This window comes from Anser brachyrhynchus (genome assembly GCF_964034855.1).
Source record: "Anser brachyrhynchus genome assembly, chromosome: 19".
In the NCBI taxonomy this organism is placed as follows: Eukaryota; Metazoa; Chordata; class Aves; order Anseriformes; family Anatidae; genus Anser; species Anser brachyrhynchus.
This window is the reverse complement of record NC_137712.1, coordinates 12,049,031-12,070,481: the sequence shown is the minus strand read 5'-3', so window position 1 is coordinate 12,070,481 and position 21,451 is coordinate 12,049,031. Positions and strand designations below refer to the sequence as shown.

Sequence of the window (21,451 nt, the reverse complement as noted above, 5' to 3'; positions counted from 1 at the left end):
AGAGACACCTGGGAGCAAGAGCCTGAGTCTGGGAACATGTCAGAGTTAGGCTCTTCTGCCTGTGCTCTCCTTTCCTAGCTTGTTTTCCTCACTTTTGCAACCAAGAATGTACTTCCTGGCCTTCTTGGGTAACCTTGGTTTCTTCTAGACAAGCTGGTTGGATTTAAGAGTGATATAGGGGGGTCTAGCAAGTGCAAGGTGTGTTGTTTCTGTGCTCAGAGAAGCTGTTCAGAGACCTTTCACCTCTGAGAAGTTTGGGACTCTGGAAAGGAGGTTTCCCCCCCAAGATTCACCAGTCTTCAAAGGCCAGTGTGGGGCCTGAGACCATCCACATCTTTGGGGTTAGGGGAGTGATGGGGAAGCTGGCCAGGAACAGGAACATCTCTCCCTGCCCCAATGAATGCCCCAAACTGGACCTTGCTCTCCAGATGTGGTCTCACAAGTGCTCCTTGATCTGCTGGCCACTCTTTGCTAATCCAGAAGAGGATGCACTTGGCTGCCTTTCCTGCAATGGCACCCTGCTGACTGATGCTCAGTTTGTTGACCATTGGATGTGCAGGGCAAAGCTGCCATCTCACCCACAGGCCCATACTGCCCTGTTGCTTGGGGTTAACCTCCCAAGGGGCAGGACTTTGTATATGCCTTGGCTGAACACCAGGAGGTTTGTGCTACCCTGTTTTGGGGGGCTGCTGAGGCCTCTCTGAATGACAGCCCTGCCTGCCAGAACAGCAGCCAGTCCCAAGAGCTTTGTTGTCCCCAAGACACACATTGTCACTGACGTTGGACATTGCTTGGAGTGACACATCTTCGCACATTTCAGGAGATGCTGGACCTGGCAGGTTGGGAAATCCCCAGTCACGTTGCTCACCACACTCAGGTCACCCGACACTTTCCATCAGCTGTGTTGGGTCAGCTGGTCATAGAGCCAAGGTATAAAGCCACATCCTGAGATGATCCAAGTTGAAAACAGCTACGTGCTTTCAACAGTGCACCTGGAGGAAGCAGGAACACCCAAAGCCTGCCATGTTTTCTGTGCCAGTGTCTCATGAAGCTATGGCCCAAAAGGGCACCTTGCTGCCCCAGCAACAGTGAGTTTTTTCTTCACTTTTAACAGGTCTCAGTTGGTGTCATTAAAAGTTTATGAACTTCTGCAGTATCAACTTCTGAAAAGGCTCCAAGGGGCTTGTTGTGCCACTGCAGTGCCTGGAGACAGGAGCTATATTTGCCCCTTCCCAAACTCAGGAACAAAAACAGTGTTTATTCTTCTGTTGGGCTTAGACCCAGCACAGAGGTGTCTTTAAGCAGTAATTAGCAATTTAGAGGTGACTCACCCCTGACCCACGAGATTTCAGATAGTTCCTGCCTATGCCACAGAGCCATTGCCCATCGAGGCAAGTCCCCACAGGGGACAGACCTCGAGACCAGGGTGCTAAGGAAAGGCTCAGCTGGGCTGGCACCAGGTCCCAGGTACAGTGGCAGCTGGGGAACCCCATCGTCTCACCTCATGCGGTCCAAGATGGACAGACAAGATCTGACAACCTCGTGCTGCAGTAGTGACTCCTGCTGCAACAACCATATTGCCAGCTGACAACAGCGGTGCCAGCACCCATTGCATGCAATGGGACATCCACGAGGTTCTAACACAGATCCTGAGCTGCAGGGGGGACCTGATTCATGGGGAATCAAAATGCTGTTCTCAGTACAGCGAGTGCTATGCTTAGAACCAGAGATGCTCCAATACATTTACATTTTATTTTTAAAAGGGGGAAAAAAAGTAAAGTCAAAAGGGTTAAATGTCACATGTGGCACAGAGATTGTTTACCTTTGCTCTGAGCACTTAAGCTCAGAAAATACAAACCTTAAACAAAGTTATAAAGGGAAACCAGTGCATTTAAATCAATTTAAAGAAGGTGGTCAGAAATAAGATAAATGTTCTTAAAATTGCATCCATATGAAGACAGTAAAATGAACCCTAGTAAGTTGACTAGCAACAAAACAAGACAAGCAATGAAGACACCAAAACTTGTCCACTTGCTCTGAGGAATAACATCTGCACTTACATATAGTCTTTTCTTCAAAGGCTCCAGGAACAGGAATTGAACATTAGGATCTGTTTGACCAGGAGCTGGTCAAATTCAGATTGAATATTCAAAGAAAATAAGCTGATGGAAAAGCAAAGAAACTCGGCAACTGCCTTGGCTGAGAAGGATCTTTCTTCGAACCCCAGCCTAGAAGATATCTTTTAAAAACACATTAAAGTTTTTTCGCCTGGCCAGGACGATAGTGCCGATAAATTATTCTTTACAGAACTAAGAGAGGCCTCGAGATTAACTCCCCTTGTCCTTATGGGGGACTTCAACTTGCCAGACGTTAACTGGGAGTGCCACACGGCTGACACGAGCAAGTCCAGGAGGTTCATGAAGCACCTAGATGATAACTTCTTGGTGCAGGTGCTACGGAGCCAACTAGGAAAGGTGCCCTCCTAGACCTGTTGCTAGAAAACAGAGAGGGTCTGGTGGGAGATGTGGTGATTGGTGGCCGCCTTGGTCATAGCGACCATGAAGTGGTTGAGTTCAAAATTTATGGTGACAGAAGGAAAAGTGCCACCAAAACCTCATCCCTAGATATGGGGAAAGCGGACTTCAGGCTGCTCAGGGAACTAGTCAGCAAGGTCCCCTGGGAAACTGCTCTTGAAGGCCTCGATGTCCACCAGTGCTGGTCATTCTTTAAGCGATGCCTCCTAGAAGCACAAGATCAGGCAATTCCTAAATATCGCAAGTCAGGCAGGTGGGGCAGGAGGCCGGCGTGGCTGACCAGGAACATTCTAATGGAGATTAGGCGGAAACAGAGAGTGTTTCGCTACTGGAAGGAGGGCCAGGTGTCATGGAAAGAATACAGGGATGCTGTTCGTGTTTGTAGGGAGAAAATTCGTGTGGCCAAAGCACACCTAGAGTTGAAGCTGGCTGTGTCTGTGAGAGAAAATAAAAAGGGCTTTTTCAGATATGTGAATGGAAAAAGGAGAACTAAAGAATACATAGGGCCGCTCCTTGATAGGGAAGGTCTCCTCACAGACAATGACATAGGCAAAGCAGAGACGCTTAACGCCTTCTTTGCCTCTGTCTTCAATGCCGATGATGGGCTTCGGGACCCAGGGTGCCCTGAGCTGGAGGACCGGGACGGTGGGGATGACAAACTCCCAACCGACCCTGAACGTGTGTGGGATTTGCTACTCCACCTGGATCCCTACAAGTCCATGGGTCCGGATGGGATTCATCCCCGGGTGCTGAAAGAGCTGGCGGACGTCATCGCGGAACCTCTCTCAATTATTTTTCAACGATCCTGGGAATTTGGAGAGGTCCCGGTAGACTGGAAGCTGGCAAATGTTGTGCCGATTTACAAGAAGGGTCAGAAAGAAGACCCTAGCAATTACAGGCCTGTCAGTCTCATGTCAGTGCCTGGTAAAATCACGGAGAAGATGGTTCTCGAACTTATTGAGGCTCACCTGGGGGACAAAGCAGTCATTGGTCCCAGCCAGCATGGGTTTGTGAAGGGTAGGTCCTGCCTAACTAACCTGATTTCCTTTTATGATAAGATCACCCGTATGATGGACCAAGGGAAACCAGCTGATGTGATTTTTTTGGACTTCAGCACGGCTTTTGACACGGTTTCCCATAGGATCCTACTGGACAAAATGTCCACCATACAGCTAAATAAAAACATCATACGATGGGTGAGCAATTGGCTAACGGGCAGGGCCCAAAGGGTTATGGTAAATGGGGCTGCGTCAGGCTGGCGGGCGGTCACCAGTGGGGTCCCTCAAGGCTCCATTTTAGGGCCAGTACTTTTCAATATTTTTATAAACGATCTGGATGTAGGAATAGAAGGTATTTTGAGCAAGTTTGCTGATGACACCAAACTTGGAGGAGTTGTGGACTCGAATGAGGGTGGAAAGGCCTTGCAGAGGGATCTGGATAGGTTGGAGAGCTGGGCGATCACCAACCGCATGAAGTTCAATGAGAGCAAGTGCCGGGTCCTGCACCTGGCTGCACGTACAGACTGGGCAATGAGACGATAGAGAGCAGCCTAGAAGAGAGGGATCTGGGGGTCGTGGTTGACAGCAAGTTGAATATGAGCCAGCAGTGTGCCCTGGCGGCCAGGAGGGCCAACCGTGTCCTGGGGTGCATCAAGCACGGCATCGCTAGTAGGTCAAGGGAGGTGATTGTCCCGCTCTACTCTGCGCTGGTGCGGCCTCACCTCGAGTACTGTGTGCAGTTCTGGGCACCACAGTATAAAAAGGACATGAAACTGTTGGAGAGTGTACAGAGGAGGGCTACGAAGATGGTGAAAGGCCTGGAGGGGAAGACGTACGAGGAACGGCTGAGGTCACTGGGCCTGTTCAGCCTGGAGAAGAGGAGGCTGAGGGGAGACCTCATCACAGTCTACAACTTCCTCGTAAGGGGGTGTCGAGAGGCAGGAGACCTTTTCTCCATTAACACCAGTGACAGGACCCGCGGGAACGTGGTTAAGCTGAGGCAGGGGAAATTTAGGCTCGACATCAGGAGGGGGTTCTTCACAGAGAGGGTGGTTGCACACTGGAACAGGCTCCCCAGGGAAGTGGTCACTGCACCGAGCCTGTCTGAATTTAAGAAGAGATTGGACTGTGCACTTAGTCACATGGTCTGAACTTTTGGGTAGACCTGTGCGGTATCAAGAGTTGGACTTGATGATCCTTAAGGGTCCCTTCCAACTCAGGATATTCTATGATTCTATGATTCTATGATTCTATGATTCTATAAAGGGTCTGTCCGATCAAAAGAGAAGTCCAAGTCAGTAGTAAAATGAAGGAGATGGCATTTCCAGACAAAATAAATCAGGCATGAATTTCAAACTTTTCACTGTAGTATGTCGTCTGCTGCTTATACTCACATTTGGTACCTCTAGTTTTCACCAGAAAGCTAGAGGAAGCAAATATTATGCCAGATTTTAAAGAGGTTCTCAGAAGAAAAGAGACTACAGATAAGTAGACCTACTATGCAGAGCAGGCACATACTTGTAAGAGCTGTAATACATGGCAGAATTGGTTAATGTATGGTCAAATTATGTCACAAGGGAGGCTGAATCCAACTTTTGCACAGGAAAGTCACACCTCACAAATACAATTTCTGGAGGAGTCAACAATATACGAGTGTTGGACATTCCCTGGTAATCTGGGAAGGGTTTTCATCAAAGCTTGTGGAGGACAAACTGCTGTAGATGGGTAGGAAGATCTTCACTTGGCTAAATGAGTGGCTGAGAGAGAGAAAACCAGTCAGTTTTCCAGGGGAGGAAAATCATCCCTGTAGCCTCATCAACACGTGCTAATGCACATGCTGGCTGGTGTGACCCCAGGTGACCTAGAAAGGGCGCTAAACGTGTTGGGGACAAGATCTGCCCCTTAGCAGGGCAGTAACGCTGAGGTCTCAGAGGAACAAATGTCAAGGCAGTGACACAGGACAGAGCTGTTTTGTCCCACCCCAGGGCTGGTTCTCAGCCTGCTGCTGCTGCCCAGAGAGCTCACCATGCTGACGGTGGCTCGTTAAACATCTCACCCACATGCTGCAGGAGGTGAAACTGGCAGATGCAGCAAGAGGAGGAGGTGTTAGGAGTGGAGTAGGGAGCAGGACAAGGCACTGTGCAAATCCAAGGTCTCACTCACATCTTCAGGGCTGGGTGGAGGTCCAGATCCAGTCACCGAGCCTAAGCAGGGGAGGGAGAGAGAAGGCTGAGAGGTACAGCACAGGTCCCTCCAGCTGGGAAAGTGAGGAAGATCCGGATCAGCACAAAGAAGATGAACAGGGAAGCTACTCTCCACAGCACCAGCAAGCACTACAGCCATCGGCTGTGAAGTCTTCAGAAGAGCTTCTCACAAATGCAATGCTCAGCACCTCCTGGCTGTTAGGCACCCGGGCCTCCCCTGCCCCACCACCAGCCTGTTCTCTCCCCTGAGAGCCTTCCCCACCAGCCGGTGCCTGGGCTGAGCTCCGCTGCACCAATCTGCTTCCCAGCGCAGGATGCTGCCAATGGCCCAGGACTCCTTTAGACAAACTCATGGAACAAAGACCCGTGGAAGTCATTAACTATATAACGACATCTGGCAAGGCTTATTGCGAAAATAAAGTGGGGCAGGTATAACCTCCTTTTTGCCCATCCCCCGTGCTTCTCTTTGCACCTGTACCTGCCTGTAGCTGAAGGCAGGATCTGGGAGGGGATCACAGCTGCTGTAGGTCATGGCAGGGCAGGGCAGGAGTTCTGCCCTGGCACCCAGCACCCCGGCTCCCAGCATGGAGCTGCCAGGATGGCACCCGACTGCTGAGCAGCACTGGGCTGGGGAGGGCATCGTGGTGAAAGCTCCCTTGGTGAGCAGCAGGTACAGCAATAGGCTAGATGCAGGTGGGGGGGATGCAGTATGGACACCCTCCCACACTCTGCATGGAGGGGTGTTGCACCCATAAGAGAGTTAAAAATACAGCTCGTGTGCAGACCTGCTCTGGGTGGTCAGTCAGGCACGGAGAGAAAACAGGCGAAAGGGAAATGGAAAGCACCGGTGGCAGAGAGAAATGATCTCACCACTGTCTGCCTGGACAATGCCCACGCATGGCAGGAAGTAAATGTTTGGCTGGAACATGATGTGGAAACACCGGGACTCCCTGTCACACAGAGCCCTTGGCAAAGGGCGGTGCTAACTGCAGGATGTTGTGATCCAAACCAACAAATGTACTGAAAACAAGCCTGAGGCAAAGCTACGTGTGGGAGCAGCACTCTAAGGAGCACAGCAGATAGCAAGTTGTTCCTGTCCAGGAACAGTTGTTCCTGTTCAGACTGGGCAGGGAGGAGAAGTCCTACTGGAAACACTGGGCTCCTTCCCAAAGAGGACGGAGATGACACTGGCTTGGGAAGTCCCAGCAGGCTCCCTCGCCCTGCCGCTGCCGGGATGCAACCAGCTCTCGCCTTGCTCAACACCAGGATCAGGAGGGGAAGTTTCCCAAACATGTTTTCCCTGTGATGGGGAAGGAACAGCTGAGAACATCCTGATGGGCTCAGCACTGGGACAGAACTTGCTCAGCATTCTTCCTACCAGCACACAGCAAGGAGGCAGATTGTAGGCTGAAATGAAAGCCTGTGTGGCCAGCAAGGCTGGCCAGGAACAGGCAGTGTGGAAAGTCAAGTGGAGAGGATTTCTGCACTCTGCCACACCTCAGTGCTTGAGTGAGCATGAGATGCTGGGGCACAAGAGCTTTGCTGGGGGCATGGCTTGTCCTGGGTGGGTTGCTATTTTTCATATGTGGATTTGGGGAGCTGAACAGAGCAGGAAATGTCAGCATGTGGAAGAACAGGATGAATCAGGGTTTCAGAAATATGAATGCAAAGGAATATGGCCTCTGGAGACAGATCCACCACCACCAGTTGATCTGCCTTCAGGGTGGGCTGTTGGTGTCACCATCTCTCCGGAGCAGCCCTCAGTGGAGCACAGCCTGTGCACAAGCTCTACAGCGATGGCAGCATGGGGAGATGGTTCTGAAAGGATGGGGAGGTCCAGCCCTGTGTCTGGGACCTGAGCGAAGCCCAGAGTCTGACCAGGGTCATGCTGCTTCCAAAAGGGACCTGGACAAGCTAGATAAGTGGGGCCACGTGAACCTAAGGAGGTTCAAGAAGTCCGAGTGCAAGGTGCTGCATCTTGATCAGGGCAGTCCCAGACATGAATACAGACTGGAAGAAAGAACTGTGGTGGTTTTACCCAGCTGGGCAGCTGAGCTTCACCACTCTCTTACTCTCTCCCTCCTCAAAGTAAAATGGGGAGAAAATGCAATGGCAGGGCTCAAGGGTTGAGATAAGGACAGGGAGATCACTCATCAATTATCATCACAGGCAAAGCAAGCTCAGCATATGGCGATTAATATCATTTTTTATCTATTACTAACAGACTAGAGCAGTGAGAAACTAAAAAAAAAAAAAAAAAGCACCCTAAAAACACCTTCCCGCACCCACCTTCTTCTATGTCCTCCCCCGGAGTGGCACAGGGGAATGGGGAATGGGGGCTGCGCTTCTCTGCCGCCACTCCTACACCTTTGCTCTCTGCCCGTGCTCCACGTGGGGTCCCTCCCACGGGATGCCGTCCTTCCCGAAATGAGCCTGAGGGGGCTGCCCATAGGCAGCAGCTCTTCAAGAACAGCTCCCACATGGCTCCGTACCACGGGGTCCATCCATCCCCCAGGAGCAAACTGCTCCAGCGCGGGTCCCCGACGGGCAGCAGCTGCCCCCAGACCCCTGCTCCTGCGTGGGCTCCTCTCCATGGCTGCAGCTCCGGCCCGGGGCCTGCTCCTGCGGGGGCTCTCCATGGGCCGCAGCCTCCTCCAGGCCACATCCACCTGCTCCACCGGGGGCTCCTCCACGGGCTGCAGCGTGGAGATCTGCTCCGTGTGGGACCCGTGGGCTGCAGGGGGACAGCCTGCTCCACCAGGGGCCTCTCCCCAGGCCGCAGGGGAACTGCTGCTGTGAGCCTGGAGCACCTCCTGCCTCCTGCTGCACTGACCCTGGGGGCTGCAGGGCTGGTGCTCACTCCTCTCTCCCAGCTGCTGTTGTGCAGTGTTTGTTTTTTTTTTCCCTTTCTTAAATCTGCTCTCCCAGAGGCTCAACCAGCTTTGCTCATGGCTCAGCTCTGTCCAGCAGCGGGTCCCTTTTAGAGCCATCTGGAGCTGGCTCAGATCTGACATGGGGCAGCTGCTGGGCTCTGCTCACAGAGGCCACCCCTGCAGCCCCCTGCTACCAAAATCTTGCCATATAAACCCAATACAAGAACTCATTGAGAGCAGCCCTGCAGAGAACGACTTGGGGGTTCTGGTCAATAAAAAACTCAGCATGAGCCGGCAGCATGCACTTGCAGCCCAGAAGGCCAACTGCATCCTGTGCTGCATCAACAGAGGGGTGGGCAGCAGGGGAGGGAGGGGATTGTGCCTCTCTGCTCTTCTCGGCAGAAGAAGGATGTGGAGCTGTTAGAGTGGGTCCAGAGGAGGGCCACAAAGATGATCAAGGGGCTGGAGCACCTCTCCTATGAAGAAAGGCTGAGAGACAGCTGGGGCTGTTCAGCTTGGAGAAGGCTTTCTGCAGCTTTTCAGTACTTAAAGGTGGCTTATAAAAAGACGGAGAGCAACTTTTTGCTCGGGCAAATAATGATAGGACAAGGGGGAATGGTTTTAAATTAAAAGAAGGGTGATTTAGATTAAAGGTTAGGAGGAAATTCTTCACTCAGAGGGTGGTGAGGCACTGGAAGAGGTTGCCCTGAGAGGTTGTGGATGCCCCATCCCTGGAGGTGTTCAAGGCCAGGTTGTATGGGGCCATGGCCAACCTGGTCTAGTGGGTGGCATCCCTGCCCATGGCAGGGGTGTTGGAACCAGATGATCTTTAATGTCCCTTCCAACTCAAGCCATTCTATGATTCTATGCTTTGGGGCTCACAGGGTCATGCTGCTTTTCTGGGCTTGGATCCAGAGGCATACCTTCAGATACCCACACCTCCCACCAGCCCTGGGAGCACTGCAGCCAAGGGGCTGAGAGGGCCTAGAGCCAAGCCTTGTCCCTGCCCTGGCCCAGCCTGAGCTGGTGCATGAGCTGGGCTTCAGATGACCAGGGGGCTGCAGTCGCAGCAGGGTGAGCAGAGGAAAGGTCATTTGGGGAATGGACATGGCCACAGGTCCTTCACCCCTTGCCTCCAGGAGCCAGCCCAGACCCTCGGGCTGCTGGGCTCCGAGAAGGCGCTTGCTCGGGTGAGCTCACTGCACGATCACCCCTGGTTGTTCCCCATCCACCAACCCCTTTAGGACAACAAGAGGCAGCACATGCCCAGACACTCCAGATTCTCCCCAGATGCCTACAACAAGCTCTTGGGGGGGGTTCTCTTTATTTGGGTGAAATGGAGGGACGATGTACTGGAGAAGCAGGAGATGCATCAGAGCCCTGAAGAGGAATAGCAGAGCAGCAGCCTGGAGCTTTGGCACATGGGTCTTGCCGCGCCTGGGGAGCAGGAGCATTATCCAGTCATCCTGTGCCTCCTAGAAAACAACCAGGAGAGGTGGGCTGAGTATTTAAGGTGGGGAGGCCAACAGAGTGGGCAGGGCAGGGCTCTCCACCAGGACCAGTGTTTCCTCTTCCAGCTCTCCCCAGGTCTGTAGGCTTCAGCCATCTCCAGGGATGGGTTCCTAGCCTACCCCCGCAACAGAATGTGCACTGGGGTGGTGGGAAATAATATGCTAGGGCTGTCTAGTGGGCCAACAACCTCTACATTTCACATGGTGAGATATCAACCCAATTTCTTGCTAGTTTTGCTGATTCACCACAGTGAGTTCCCCTTGGTAAGAATCAGCGTTTTGGACCTTGCTGCTGGATGAGCTCAGTAGCTGTTTCTCCACTGAGCTGGTGGGTTTTGGTTCAGGTGTCCTTGCCCACTGTCAGGCAGCTGCATCTCCATCAGGGGGCCCTGTGCCCACTGCTGCAGAGCAGCTCCAAGAGAAATGGTCCTACCTGGGTGTGACCGCCAGCACAGGTTCAAACAACTCAGTCTCCAGAGTAATGCGAGGAGTTCATGGTGGCCCTTGTTGGGGCACCAAGGGGGAAATTTTCAGATGAGGACATTACAAATGCTGTGTTGCACTGCAACAACTCACCTATGGTTCATCGACTCTGCATTCATCTGTGAAAATAAAGAGAAAGGCTGAGTGCAGGGCTGTGGTCTGGCTAGTCCCATTTAGCACCCACAGAAGGAGGCAGACAACCAGAGATGGACTTGAGTAAGGCAGAAGTCATAGCATGCCAAGCCAGAGCACCCCTCATCACTGGCACTCTCCTGGCTGCCCACCCCATGCAGCGATGGCCACGACAGCCAAACAAGCCCCTGCAGCACATTCAGGCTCCCCATAAGGACTGAGCCAGCCTGGCTGGTGTGAACACGGTGCTGGGCCATGCTCACCCTGGCTGGGCAGCATCTTGATCATCTCGTCGGTGAAGCTCTGCTCCTTGGCAAACCTTCTGAACAGTGCCATGACTGCGGGGCTCACCTCCTGTCTTCTGCCTGAAGTCAAGGAAAGGAGTTAGGTGGGTGGGATGCATGATGACCCCTTGGGGGGCAGGAGGTTGTGGTGGAGTTCCCAGGGAGCAAGGGACCTCCAGCTGGGTGCCTGGGCATGCCATTCACCTTCCCATGGGCCAAGACAAAGCGCATGGGCTGGCACCGGTGTCCCCAGGCACCACAGCATCTCTTCCCCTAGTTCCCATCTCCACAACTTCTGACCCTCCCTTGCAGCAGGACCCCCACTCTTTGCTCCATTTTGCCAAGAGTCTTACCAAAGGCTGTGGACTCCTGGCACAGAGCAGAAGCCTGAGACCCAGCCCCAAACTGCAGCCCCTTTCCCCTCCCCTCCCCTCTGTGTGTGGCCAAGCAGCAGCACTGCCCCCCTCCTGCACCAGAGCTAGCACATGGGCAGGGGTGATGCGAGGTGTCCCCAGGACCCCTGAACCCTCGTCCCGCCAGTCAGACTGGGCACGCACTGTAGAGCCTCAGCATGTGCAAGGTCTTCCCGTCCTTCACCCTGGTTGCAAAGATTACTGCGTAGCTCTTGTAGTCAGTGTCCAGCACCTGTACCATTTTATCGCCTCCCTCTGAAAAAGGACATGGAGCAAAGTGAAAAATTAATTATGTTCCCCTGAGAGCTCCTGTTAGGACTGTAAGAGTGTGAATGCCTGTGCATCGAGCCAAGGGGCCTGACCTAGCCAGACCCTATTTCTGCTGCGCCCCCCCCCTCCCAGGTTTTTCTCTTGGAAAGGCTCCTCCAAAAGCCTAGGGGAGCCCACAGATGATGGCACAGCAGAGTGACCGGGGATGGCCACTGCAGGCGGCAGAGCAGCCTAACCAATTTTGGACTAGCTCTTGGGCTGGGGACAGGGGAAACCACTGCTGCTTTGTCCCCTGGGAGCAGCCATCCACAGCCCTGCTGCAGATTGACCCTGCATCAGCCAGGTGAGTGAGGGATGCACCCCTGCCCCTGCCAGGACCCTGTCCTCACTCACCTGAGAGGTAGACTTCACCCTCGTCACTGGTCTTCTTGAAGATTGTCTCCCGTCTCCTACACCCCTCCGGTCTGCAAGGCAGGGAAGGATGCTTTGTCGCTAATCCTCAAGGCATGCTCAGAGCCAGCTGGGTTTGTCCCTGCAAGAGGCTGGGGCATCACCGTGCCCAGCTGGTTCCCTGCCCTGGGACAACGGCTCTGGTATTGTCAGCTCAAATGCGTGAGGTGCTGTTAGGGGAGGGGGTGGTATGGCTGAGGGGGATGGATGGCTGCCATTCCCACAGCAATGGGTGCCTGGGCTGCCAGAGCGGGGTGCTGGCACCCAAGAGTCCTGTGGGTCTCATGGACACTTCCTTGCTCTCACTCTGATCTGGTGGGATGAGGCCAGCCCTAATGAGGAGGCTCTGTGCTGTCCCTTATCGGCACGCAGCAGGGTGGCTCAGCCTCCATGCTGGGACCCTGCCCTGTGCTCACACTGCTGCCAGGCTGCCTGGTCTGCCCTGTGCCCTGCGGCCGCTGGCTCCCTGCTTCTACTGGACAGCCTGGGGCAGCACTGGGGCCCCAGGGTCTCCATGGCCCAGCTCTCCCGAGTTCAAACCTGTGGCTGCTGTCAGCTGGTGTCCCTGATTCAGCCCCTGCCCAGGTCTCTTGGGGTGCTGGCTAGAGGTACCTGCATGCAGACCCAGAGAGAGTCCTTCAGCGAAGCCCGAGGAGAAAAGCATCTGGCACTTACGTGAGAGCTGCAAATGAGACCTTCAGCTTGTCCTCCCCCAGGACAGAGAGGCTGGCCATCACCATCTTCAGCCTATCCTTCTCACGGAGGTAGAACTCGGAGTTGGAGGCCAGAGCAACGACATACCATTTCCCTGCAATCTGGCAGCATAGATGGGCTGTAAGTCCAGAGAACCAGGCAGGACCTGTCCCTTTTTGGGAGCCAAGTGGCCAGGACACCCACAAACTCCCACGGCACCCAGGCCACGGCGCCTGCATCCCATCCGGGCACCTAAATCCCTGCTGGATCCCTCTGCTGGGGCTGGGTAACTGTCCTCACCTGGGTGTCCAGTGCTCGTAGACAGCAGAGCCAGCAGTGGCTGCAGCATCCCCAGCCACCCCCAGCCTCCAAACACCGCTCCTGCCCCCACCCTGGTGACCAGAGACCGCGCTTCCCTCCCTGGGGTGCTGCGTGTCACCTTGCTCCTGTCCGGCCCCGCAGCCCCAGCCTCTGCACGCAGCAAGCAGAGCAGTGCCAGCCCCAGGCTCAGCACCACCGTCCTCATCTTGCGCAGCCTCCTGTGGTGTCACCGCGGGATGGGAGCGGTGCCGGGGCTCTGGCTTTATAGCGCCGTGCTGCCCCCGCCCCGCGCTGCGTGCTGCTGTTGGCCTGCGGCGAGGTGGTGGCTTGGGAGGGCTGAAACCATCCCAAGGTAAACAGCGTCTTACAGAAGGAAGAAAGTGTTGCAAGCCCCGAGGAGGGATCTGAGTAGCGGAGTTGCAGGACCGCTATTGCACCACAGACAAAAATGAAGATTTTCCCGTATTTTACGTCTCTTGTGAAAGAGCAAAAGTACTTCTTGTTTCCCTTGCCGGGAGGAGCAGGGAGGTCCTTCCCAGCACGTAGCCTGCGGGCAGCACTGCCACGGCAGTGACACCAAGCCTGGGTGCCAGCGCAGGGTGCCAGTGACGCTGGTTCCTGTCACTGCCGAGCGTCCCCTCCATGCCAGGGTGTGCTGTGCCCAGGCTCCAAAGGGCTCCGGGGATCACAGCCCCAGGCGGGTCCGTGCTGCCTCCTCACAGCCCCGTGCCTGGCTGGGCACTGAGGGACTCCCCTTCCCTGGCCACCATTTGCTGGGGCCTGGGGGGGTGGGGGGGGGAAGGGGCAGGGGCTGCCTCCACGCTGCGGGAGGAGGGGGACTGGAGGCAGGGCTCTGCCACCCCTGGGGCTCATTGCAGCATGGCTAGAGGGTGCTGGCAGACACCTGTGGGGGTCTCTGAGCAGACATGGCACGGTCCCACTCCCCCCTGGGCAGGTCTGAGTGCCCCGGGGCAGGGGCTCAGCAGGGACCTGGGTGTCCTGGGGATGAGAAGCCCATATGGATCCAGAGCCCGTGCAGCAGGGCCATGCAGGCTGCCTGCACAGCCCTGCCTGCTGCCCACCCTGCTGGGCTGCCTGGTCAACACCGTTCGTTCATCCCCTGCCCAAATCCTCAGTGGTTCCCCCAGTGCACCTCCTTCCCCAGCCTCTGTGCGTGCGCGTGCACACACACCCACAGCCACATCCACAGACACCCCCCCCCCCCCCCCCCCACACACACCAGTCTCCATGCTGTGCTCTGCAAACCATGAAGCAAAGGAGCCCCCAGACTGCCCTGTGGTTGGGTCCAGGGCTGCTGGGCTCAGGGTGCCTGGCAGCACCCTCAGTCCTGCCAACAACAGCAGTGAGTTCTGGGGCGGCTTCTGCACCTGTTTATTTCAGCAGGAGAGGTGTGCTCCTGGTGCGGAGCAGCAGGTCTGGCAGAGGATGGGAAGGGGTACCGGGGTGGGGGGGGGAGCTGAGCCTGGACTCCACCAGCTCTGGAGGGCACAGTTCTTGTGCCAGCCCCTCAGCTGCAGGAAGGCAGGACAGACGGACGAAGGATTAGCAGGGACTGGGGGGCCATTCAGCCCAGCTTCCCCCGGCCACGCTCATGCAAGAGCCTTGGTGCACTGATCTGTTAAACCGAAAGAGAGCCGTGAGTGTGCTCCCACGTGGAGAGCCCCAAGCACCTGTGGAGCCTCCCGGTGCAGAGGGAACGTGCGGGCCAACCCCATCCCTGGCACTCACCCGACTGCGGCAGGATGGCCAGCATGTCCTCAGTCAGGCCCACAGAGTGGGAGAGCTCTTTGAACTTCTGCAGGAGCTGGGGGCTCACATCCTGCTTCCTTGCTGCAGCCAGACACCCAAGGTGAAGGCTGGTGAGCGAGGGAGCCCAGCAGGCGCAGGACAGCCGCCGGGTACCCCACGGCCATGCCAGGCTGGCAGCAAGGGGGTACAACCCCCACCCCAGATGAGTGAACCCCCCCCCGGGGCCGCGCACCCACCCACCCACCCAGCTCCGAGCAGAGCAGCTGGCAGCTCTGGGGGTCTGCAGCCTGACCGAAACACTACAGGCAAGGATCTGGTGGAAACCAGAGTAAACTGGGGATTTTGGTGCTGCAATGTTTCATTCACCCCAAGGTGAATTCCTGGGGTGTGGCTCGGTGCCGGCACACTGGGATGCCGATGTGGTGGCCCTGGGTGGCGATGGGGAGCACCGACCCTGCCACCCACCACTGCCCGTGGCCCAGCCCTGCCCTGGGGTGCCCATCCCCGCTGCGACACCCACTGTAGAGCTGCAGCATGGTCCTGGGCTCCTGGCCGCGGTCCCTCAGGGTGTACACGATGGCGTAGTGCTGGTAGTCCGTTTCCATCACGCGCAGGTCCGTTTTTTCTTGATTTTCTGAAAGGACCCCAGACAGCGCCCGGTCAGGTGACGCGACGCAGGGCCCTGGCCCAAATGTGCCCCACTGGGGTCTGAGAAGCGAACTGCTGCCTCTGAGCCAGCAGCTGTGTGCAATTCGGCTGAGCTGCTGCCTGCTCGCGGCCTGACCCGCACCAAGTGATGGAGGCACGGGGGCCAAACCCGCCTCCCGCTGTCCCCTGGGCACGGAGGGGACCTGTGCTGCCTGTCCTGCATTTTTGGGGTCCCTCTGCCCACACATACCTGTGCTGGTGTAGTGCCCTGCCTGCCCACTCTTCTGGAAGAGCAGCTTAACCTTTTTGCATTCTTCTGGCCTGGAAGGAGAAAATTGGAACAGCAAACATTGCTCGAAGCCAGCATGGCGGCAGGACGGTGTGGCAGGGCAGCGTGGCAGGGCAGCAGCATCTGCAGGACTATGCTGCCCACCCAGCTGCAGCCACAGGCAGGGCAGTGCCTGGCCCAAGGGGAACACCACGTGCACCAAATCAATCTGCAGCAGAGCCCACCACAGCCGCGCAACAGAGCTGGGCACTCACAGGGGGAAGATAGCCTCCATAGCCAGGTGCCCCTCCGGCGTGAAGCTGATGGTGGCGATGGATGACTTCATCTTGTCCTTCATGCTCAGGAACACGGGGCAGTTGGAAATGGCAGCCGCAATGTGCCACCTCCCTGCAAACTGCAGCAAGCCATCACCAGCGGGGTTCGGGAAAGATGTGGGGGACCTGCCACGGGGGACCTGTCACACGCTATGGGGACCTGCCCTCCCATCGTAGGACCTGACAGCCTGTGGTAGGGGACCTGCCACCCTCCGCAAGGACCTGCCTCCTGCTGTAGGGACCAGCCAAGCCTAACATGGGGACCCATCACCTGCTTGTGTGCAGAGCACTGCCTGTCCTGTGCCAGGGTGGTGGCATGGAGTCCTCCCATATTCTCTGGGAAAGCTCCGAATTTCTGGCACCATCGCAGCCCCAGGGTGTATCCCCGCAGTGGGGCCATCACTGGGACTGCCCGTTGTGGCAGGAGATGGGCTACAGTCGTCCAGGACTGACCTGGTTTTGCACAAGCATCCATGGCCTCGCAGCAACAGCCCTGGAGCAGACTGAGCTGGGACTGGGGGGTGCCCAGGGGTGCCCAGGACCAGGGGGTGCCCGGGGACGCAGCACAGTCACCCTGCCCCAGCCCAGACAGGACTGGCCAGGTTGGCACCCTGTGCTGTTACCTTCCCCATGTTGAAGTCCAGCTGCACAGGGACCTCGGCACCTGCCCTCAGCAGGCAGAGCAGGGCCAGCACCAGGCTCGGCAGCACTGTGGTCATCCTTGCTCCGGCGTCTGGATACGGGCTGGAGAGGCTACGCAGTCCTGCCTCTTCTCACACCCACCTTTATAGCCCCCACTGCTGGCAGCAGTCCCTGCCCACCCCCCTTTATGCAACAGGTTACACAAGAGCACTGATAACTCGTACCCGTGTTAGGTGACAGCTTTGGCCCCTTCCCAGTTTAATTGCCCAGTCCCGACTGAATGCAGCCTTGTGTGAGACCCAGCACAGAGCATGTTCGGGACTGGGCAACGTCCTGTGCTGGTGGGGTGTCCAGAGACGGGGACACGGGCACAGAGGGTGCCCTCACCACTCCCCTCCTAGCTGTCATGTTCTGGCCACAGGGTCTGGCCGTGTCAGGATGGGTCCTGTCTCAAGGAGGAGGGCGGTTGGGCTGGGGTTTTAGCCTGGGGTCAAGCTGCAGCCCAGTGCCCTTGGGAACAGACCCTGCTCCTGGGGAGGGTCCAGGACCACGGCATGGGGACCGCTGGGGTGGCCGGGACTGAGCTACATCTGACATTCACAGACATTGCTCTGGTTCATGTCTATCAATCCCCCGCCCCGCCCAGTTTTGGAGACCCCCCCTGCAATCACCCATTGCCCCATCCCCATGCTGCCAGCCTGCTCTCTGGAGGGGAAACTGGGGCAGAGAAGCTGGAACTGCCCAGAGTGATTGAGAGGGCAAATTGGAGCTGATCCCTGCAGCTGGTCCCAGCCCTGGGAGCCTTTCATCCCCAGACAGGACAAGGTTCATGGCCAGGAAGCACCCCACAAGCACACATGGGGTCTGAATGCAGCAGCCCCCCCCCCCCCCCGCTGCAGCCCCCTCCCCACAAGCCCAAGCAAGGGAGACCTCGGAAGGGCCCATCAGGGTGCCCCCCCACAATGACCCAGAAGACATGGTCAAGGAGCTGGTGTTTTATATGGGCTTTAATGGGGGTGAGGGTACAGGCATGGGGTGCAAAGCCAGGAAGTGAAGTGGATAGATACGGTGCTGGGGACAGGATGGGGCTGCCACCACCTTGCAGCGCTCTTGGGGCTCCGGTCGGCAGCAGCTGGTGGGTCTGCCTGGAAGAGAGGGGAGGCGAGCATGGCTGAGCGGGCAGGCGGGGGGCATACGGGGTGCTGGTGGCCCTGGCAGCCCCACACTTGAGGGGGCAGGCACCCACCATCCAGAGCCACCCCATGGGGATGCGGTGGGACCTGCCGCAGGGGGATGGGAGATATCCCAGCAAGAGGAGCTGGGCTGCGGCTGAGCAGCCTGATGGGCTGGAAGAGGCAGGGGTTCCACGGGATGGGGAGGCTCAGGGCACCCCCAGCCCCCCCAGAGCTAGTCTGAGCCCCAGCAAGGGCAGGACTCACCTAGGCAGCCTCTGCCATGCACTTGTCTGTAGGAAGAAGAAAAGCAGAGATCAGCCCCTCCATGGGGTGGGGACAGCGTCAGGACCTGGTGTGGGGTTCGCCCCAGCACACCCCTCTGAGGACCCCCACCTCTGTCCAGAGGCACTGGGGGCTGAACCAAGGTGCCCAGACATGTAGGCTCTCCGCTCCCCGCTGCCCCCTCTGTTTCTGCCTGCTCTTACCTGTCTGAGGCAGGATGAGGATCTCTTCATCCGTCAGGCCCTGCTCCTTGGAGAACTGGGTGAACCTCTCCAGGCGCTCGGGACTGAGCTCCTTAGTCCGGCCTGCAGCCAAAAGCAGGGTGAGAGGTGGCCCCTGTCCCTTGCAGGATGGCCCCAGGGCATGGGAAATCCAGCAAGGACTTGGCAGGGGCCAAGGAAGGGGGACCCTACCCAGCCATGCCATGGGCTGTCCTGCTGCCCCCTCCCGTGGGATAGATCCCCACCAAAACACCCTGGGGGCCCCATCTGCCAAGGCGCAGGGGGGCTGGCATGGGGGCTGGCAAGGACGTACTGTAGAGCAGCACCATGGTGGAGGTGCCGGTGCTCTTGGAGATCCGGGTGGCCACCAAAGCATACTCATCATAGTTGGTCTCCACCACGCGGATGTCGTGTTTGCTGCCCCAGCCTGCGAAGGATGGAATGGGCACATCTCAGCCCCCAGCACCGAGCCCAGACCCCACAGGGGAGCCACAGACTCCTGCAGGGTGTGAGCCGCCCCGAGGTGTCCTGGCTGGGGCAGGAGCACGGGCTGCACCCCAGCTCCGTCCTGCCCTGCCAGAGGAGGTGCCAGGGGCCCCGTGGTGGGGTCGGATGCTCACGTGGGCTGGTGTAGCTGAACCGCCCGGGCTGCTCCGTCTTGATGTAAAGGCTGTTCCTCTTCTCGCACTGGTCACCCCTGGGGAGCACAGCACAAGAATGTCAGCGGGGCTGGAGGAGGCTGGAGCTCAGCCTGCGCACAGCCCCAGGCACGGCACTGCTGCCCCCCCCCAGCGCCCACACACCAGCCCGGTAGCAGGGAGCGCCCAGAGCTGCCCCCACGTCCCCCACAGCTTGTCCCCCTGCCGCCTGCTCGTACTTGGGGTAGGTGGAGTTGACTTCCAGGTTGCCATCTGCGGTGACAGCGATGACCGTGGTGCACATCTTCATCAGGTGCTTCTTGTCCTTGAACCAGTTGGAGCTGGAGGCCAGGCCGATGCTGTACCATCTCCCCGTGAGCTGCACATAACCTCTGCTCAGCGCGGGGCCGGGTGCCCCAGCCCAGCCCATCTCTCCCGTCCCTGCCAGCCTGGGCCTTGTGGCAGGACCGTGCCCGGAGTCCTCACACCCCCAGGAGCTGCTACAGCCCTCGATGTCCACAAAGCCCAACGTGAGCACTGGTTAATGACATGCCTTTCACTGCCCACCACTCAGGGGTTTTCCTTCCCATGCGCCCTGGTGGAAGGATAGGACCACCCAGACCAGAAACGCTGTTTGCATCTGTCCATGGCACAAGGAAGGGGTCAGGACCATGGTCCAGCCCAGACTGGGGCCAGCATGGACGTGCCTCCATCCCTATCACCTCCCTCGGGTGGCCGTGCCCCCCAGCAGAGCACCTCTGGAGGACCTGGCAGCATGACCCCTCCTGCAGCTCAGTGGGACCCCAGGGCTCTCCTCGCTGTGTCGTGCCCACTGTGGAGGGAGGAAGGGCCTTGCTGGCACCCTGAGCATGCCAGTACCCAGAGGCTGGGAGGGGAGAGGGGTGTGTAGGCTCCGCCGGCACAACAGCCTGTGTTTTTTGGGGTCCTGGACTGGGGGTGGGTGGGCTCTGCTGGGGAGGGAGATCCATGGCCCACCTCCGCACTGCCTATCAAACTGAGCTTGCTTTCCTCAGTCCCCTCTCCAAAATTCCTGTGCATCTATGGACACCCCACGGCACAGGAGGCAGGCCGGCCCCACATTTGCTCTGTCCTACCCCACAGGCTGGATCCTGGATCCTGCATCCCCTTCAGAGCCAGCAAACTGAGGTCCCCAGGGACAGGGGATGAAGATGCATCAGGTGCCCCCCCTCCTCCCTGCACCTGGAGAGGCTGGCCCCTAACCCATCAATAACCCCCTCTCTGCACGGTCTTGGGGAGACGAGCGTCCCGCACGCCCCTGCCCCCACGCAGGTGAGGCCGGTCGGGCTGGGTCACCTTGTCCTGCTGGAAGTTGGCTTGTATTGGAATGTTGTCCTGTGCGTGCAGCGCCCCGAGCAGGGCCAGCCCCAGGATGCTGAGCAGTGTGGCTTGCATGTCCCCGGTGCCTGCTTTCCCCGAGCCGAGCCGAGCCGAGCTGAGCAGGAGCTGAGCCGAGCCGAGTGGGAGGTGCAGTCAGTGCTGCAGTGCTGGACACTCTGCTGAGCCCCTATTTATGGGCAGGCAGTACAGCAGTCCCGGGGGGCCTGTGCTTTGGGCAGGCCAGCCCATCTCCCCCCGTGCTGTTATGCAAGCAAGAGCAGGGGCGAGAGCTGAATCCAAAGGGCAGGCTGGGAACCTGCAAAAATTTCCCTCCTGTTGATATTACATGTTTGCCTTGGGATGCCAAACTGCTCCGCAGCAAAAACACAGCTTGCAGCCAGCTCGCTGGCTGTCCCTGCCCCCAGAGCTGCAGAGTGCTGGGAATGGGGGGGAGCAGTGCTGCCACCGGCACAGGCAGGGGGCTGGGGATGCCAGAGGGGCAGCACTGCGGGTCAGGGCTCGCTGGCTGCCCGCTTTGCAGAACTCAGACTTGGAGAGGTGCCCAATGTGAGAAACACTCCGTAGCCAATAACTTAGGCTCAGGCGAGGATCTCAGTGAAGTAGTAATTTATTCGCGATTGCAATGGCGGGCGCCCCACAAGCAGGAGAGCGCCCCTACTAGTTCCAAAAACACAGTTTATATACTTTTTGATGACAGGACCCTCCCCTGTTTCCCCACTGGAGTGGGTAATCCAGGTTCACAATCTATCTGATGCTTCACAGACAATGCCTGGCCTTCAGTTTCTGGCCTGTTTTTGAGATGGTAATGTTTTCTCCCCTTATCTGGCTTGACTTAACATAGTGATTTTCACCTGATTGCTCTAAGGAGTCTGGTTGTCTGCATTTTAGGAGGTCACCTGCTGAGCTTTCTTATCACTGTATGCATA

General features: G+C 57.3%; 3 protein-coding genes across 4 annotated transcripts; all 3 read right to left on the bottom strand.

Annotated features, from left to right (window-relative positions):
* Positions 1 to 9,883: 9,883 nt before the first annotated feature.
* Positions 9,884 to 13,442, bottom strand: LOC308180447 (extracellular fatty acid-binding protein-like). Its single transcript, XM_080562165.1, has 7 exons — positions 13,285 to 13,442; positions 12,828 to 12,967; positions 12,096 to 12,166; positions 11,577 to 11,687; positions 10,999 to 11,100; positions 10,697 to 10,722; positions 9,884 to 10,084 (listed from the first exon to the last, which is right to left on the bottom strand). The coding sequence occupies exons 1-6, from the start codon at positions 13,369 to 13,371 to the stop codon at positions 10,697 to 10,699; spliced, it is 537 nt and encodes a 178-aa protein (XP_080418291.1). The 5' UTR covers positions 13,372 to 13,442; the 3' UTR covers positions 9,884 to 10,084.
* A 1,099-nt stretch (positions 13,443 to 14,541) lies between these two features.
* On the bottom strand, positions 14,542 to 17,007 carry LOC308180446 (lipocalin-15-like). Its single transcript, XM_080562164.1, has 6 exons — positions 16,811 to 17,007; positions 16,128 to 16,267; positions 15,835 to 15,905; positions 15,457 to 15,570; positions 14,916 to 15,017; positions 14,542 to 14,802 (listed from the first exon to the last, which is right to left on the bottom strand). The coding sequence occupies exons 1-6, from the start codon at positions 16,904 to 16,906 to the stop codon at positions 14,777 to 14,779; spliced, it is 549 nt and encodes a 182-aa protein (XP_080418290.1). The 5' UTR covers positions 16,907 to 17,007; the 3' UTR covers positions 14,542 to 14,776.
* An 811-nt stretch (positions 17,008 to 17,818) lies between these two features.
* LOC308180444 (lipocalin-like) lies at positions 17,819 to 20,688 on the bottom strand. Of its 2 annotated transcripts, none has more exons than XM_080562162.1 (7): positions 20,481 to 20,688; positions 19,385 to 19,524; positions 19,128 to 19,204; positions 18,821 to 18,934; positions 18,490 to 18,591; positions 18,269 to 18,294; positions 17,819 to 17,974 (listed from the first exon to the last, which is right to left on the bottom strand). In XM_080562162.1, exons 1-6 carry the CDS (start codon positions 20,577 to 20,579, stop codon positions 18,269 to 18,271), a joined length of 558 nt encoding a protein of 185 aa, XP_080418288.1. In that variant the 5' UTR covers positions 20,580 to 20,688; the 3' UTR covers positions 17,819 to 17,974. The 2 variants fall into 2 exon arrangements, with proteins under 2 accessions (XP_080418288.1, XP_080418289.1); XM_080562163.1 differs by having other exon boundaries at positions 17,819 to 17,970.
* Between the last annotated feature and the right edge of the window lie 763 nt (positions 20,689 to 21,451).

What these genes read in the sequence shown, in the direction of transcription:
- LOC308180447 (XM_080562165.1), bottom strand. Translation starts at nt 13,371, where the DNA reads ATGAGGACGGTGGTGCTGAGCCTGGGGCTGGCACTGCTCTGCTTGCTG. An exon ending in GGGTGAAGTCTACCTCTCAG is followed by an intron (nt 11,688 to 12,095) that starts GTGAGTGAGGAC and finishes GTCCTTTTTCAG; the next exon opens with AGGGAGGCGATAAAATGGTA. An exon ending in CAAGATGCTGCCCAGCCAGG is followed by an intron (nt 10,723 to 10,998) that starts GTGAGCATGGCC and finishes TTATTTTCACAG; the next exon opens with ATGAATGCAGAGTCGATGAA.
- LOC308180444 (XM_080562162.1), bottom strand. Translation starts at nt 20,579, where the DNA reads ATGCAAGCCACACTGCTCAGCATCCTGGGGCTGGCCCTGCTCGGGGCG. An exon ending in CCAACTTCCAGCAGGACAAG is followed by an intron (nt 19,525 to 20,480) that starts GTGACCCAGCCC and finishes GGTTATGTGCAG; the next exon opens with CTCACGGGGAGATGGTACAG. An exon ending in CCTCATCCTGCCTCAGACAG is followed by an intron (nt 18,295 to 18,489) that starts GTAAGAGCAGGC and finishes TTCTTCCTACAG; the next exon opens with ACAAGTGCATGGCAGAGGCT.
- LOC308180446 (XM_080562164.1), bottom strand. Translation starts at nt 16,906, where the DNA reads ATGACCACAGTGCTGCCGAGCCTGGTGCTGGCCCTGCTCTGCCTGCTG. An exon ending in TGGACTTCAACATGGGGAAG is followed by an intron (nt 16,268 to 16,810) that starts GTAACAGCACAG and finishes GGCTTGCTGCAG; the next exon opens with TTTGCAGGGAGGTGGCACAT. An exon ending in GACCATGCTGCAGCTCTACA is followed by an intron (nt 15,018 to 15,456) that starts GTGGGTGTCGCA and finishes GTCTGGCTGCAG; the next exon opens with CAAGGAAGCAGGATGTGAGC.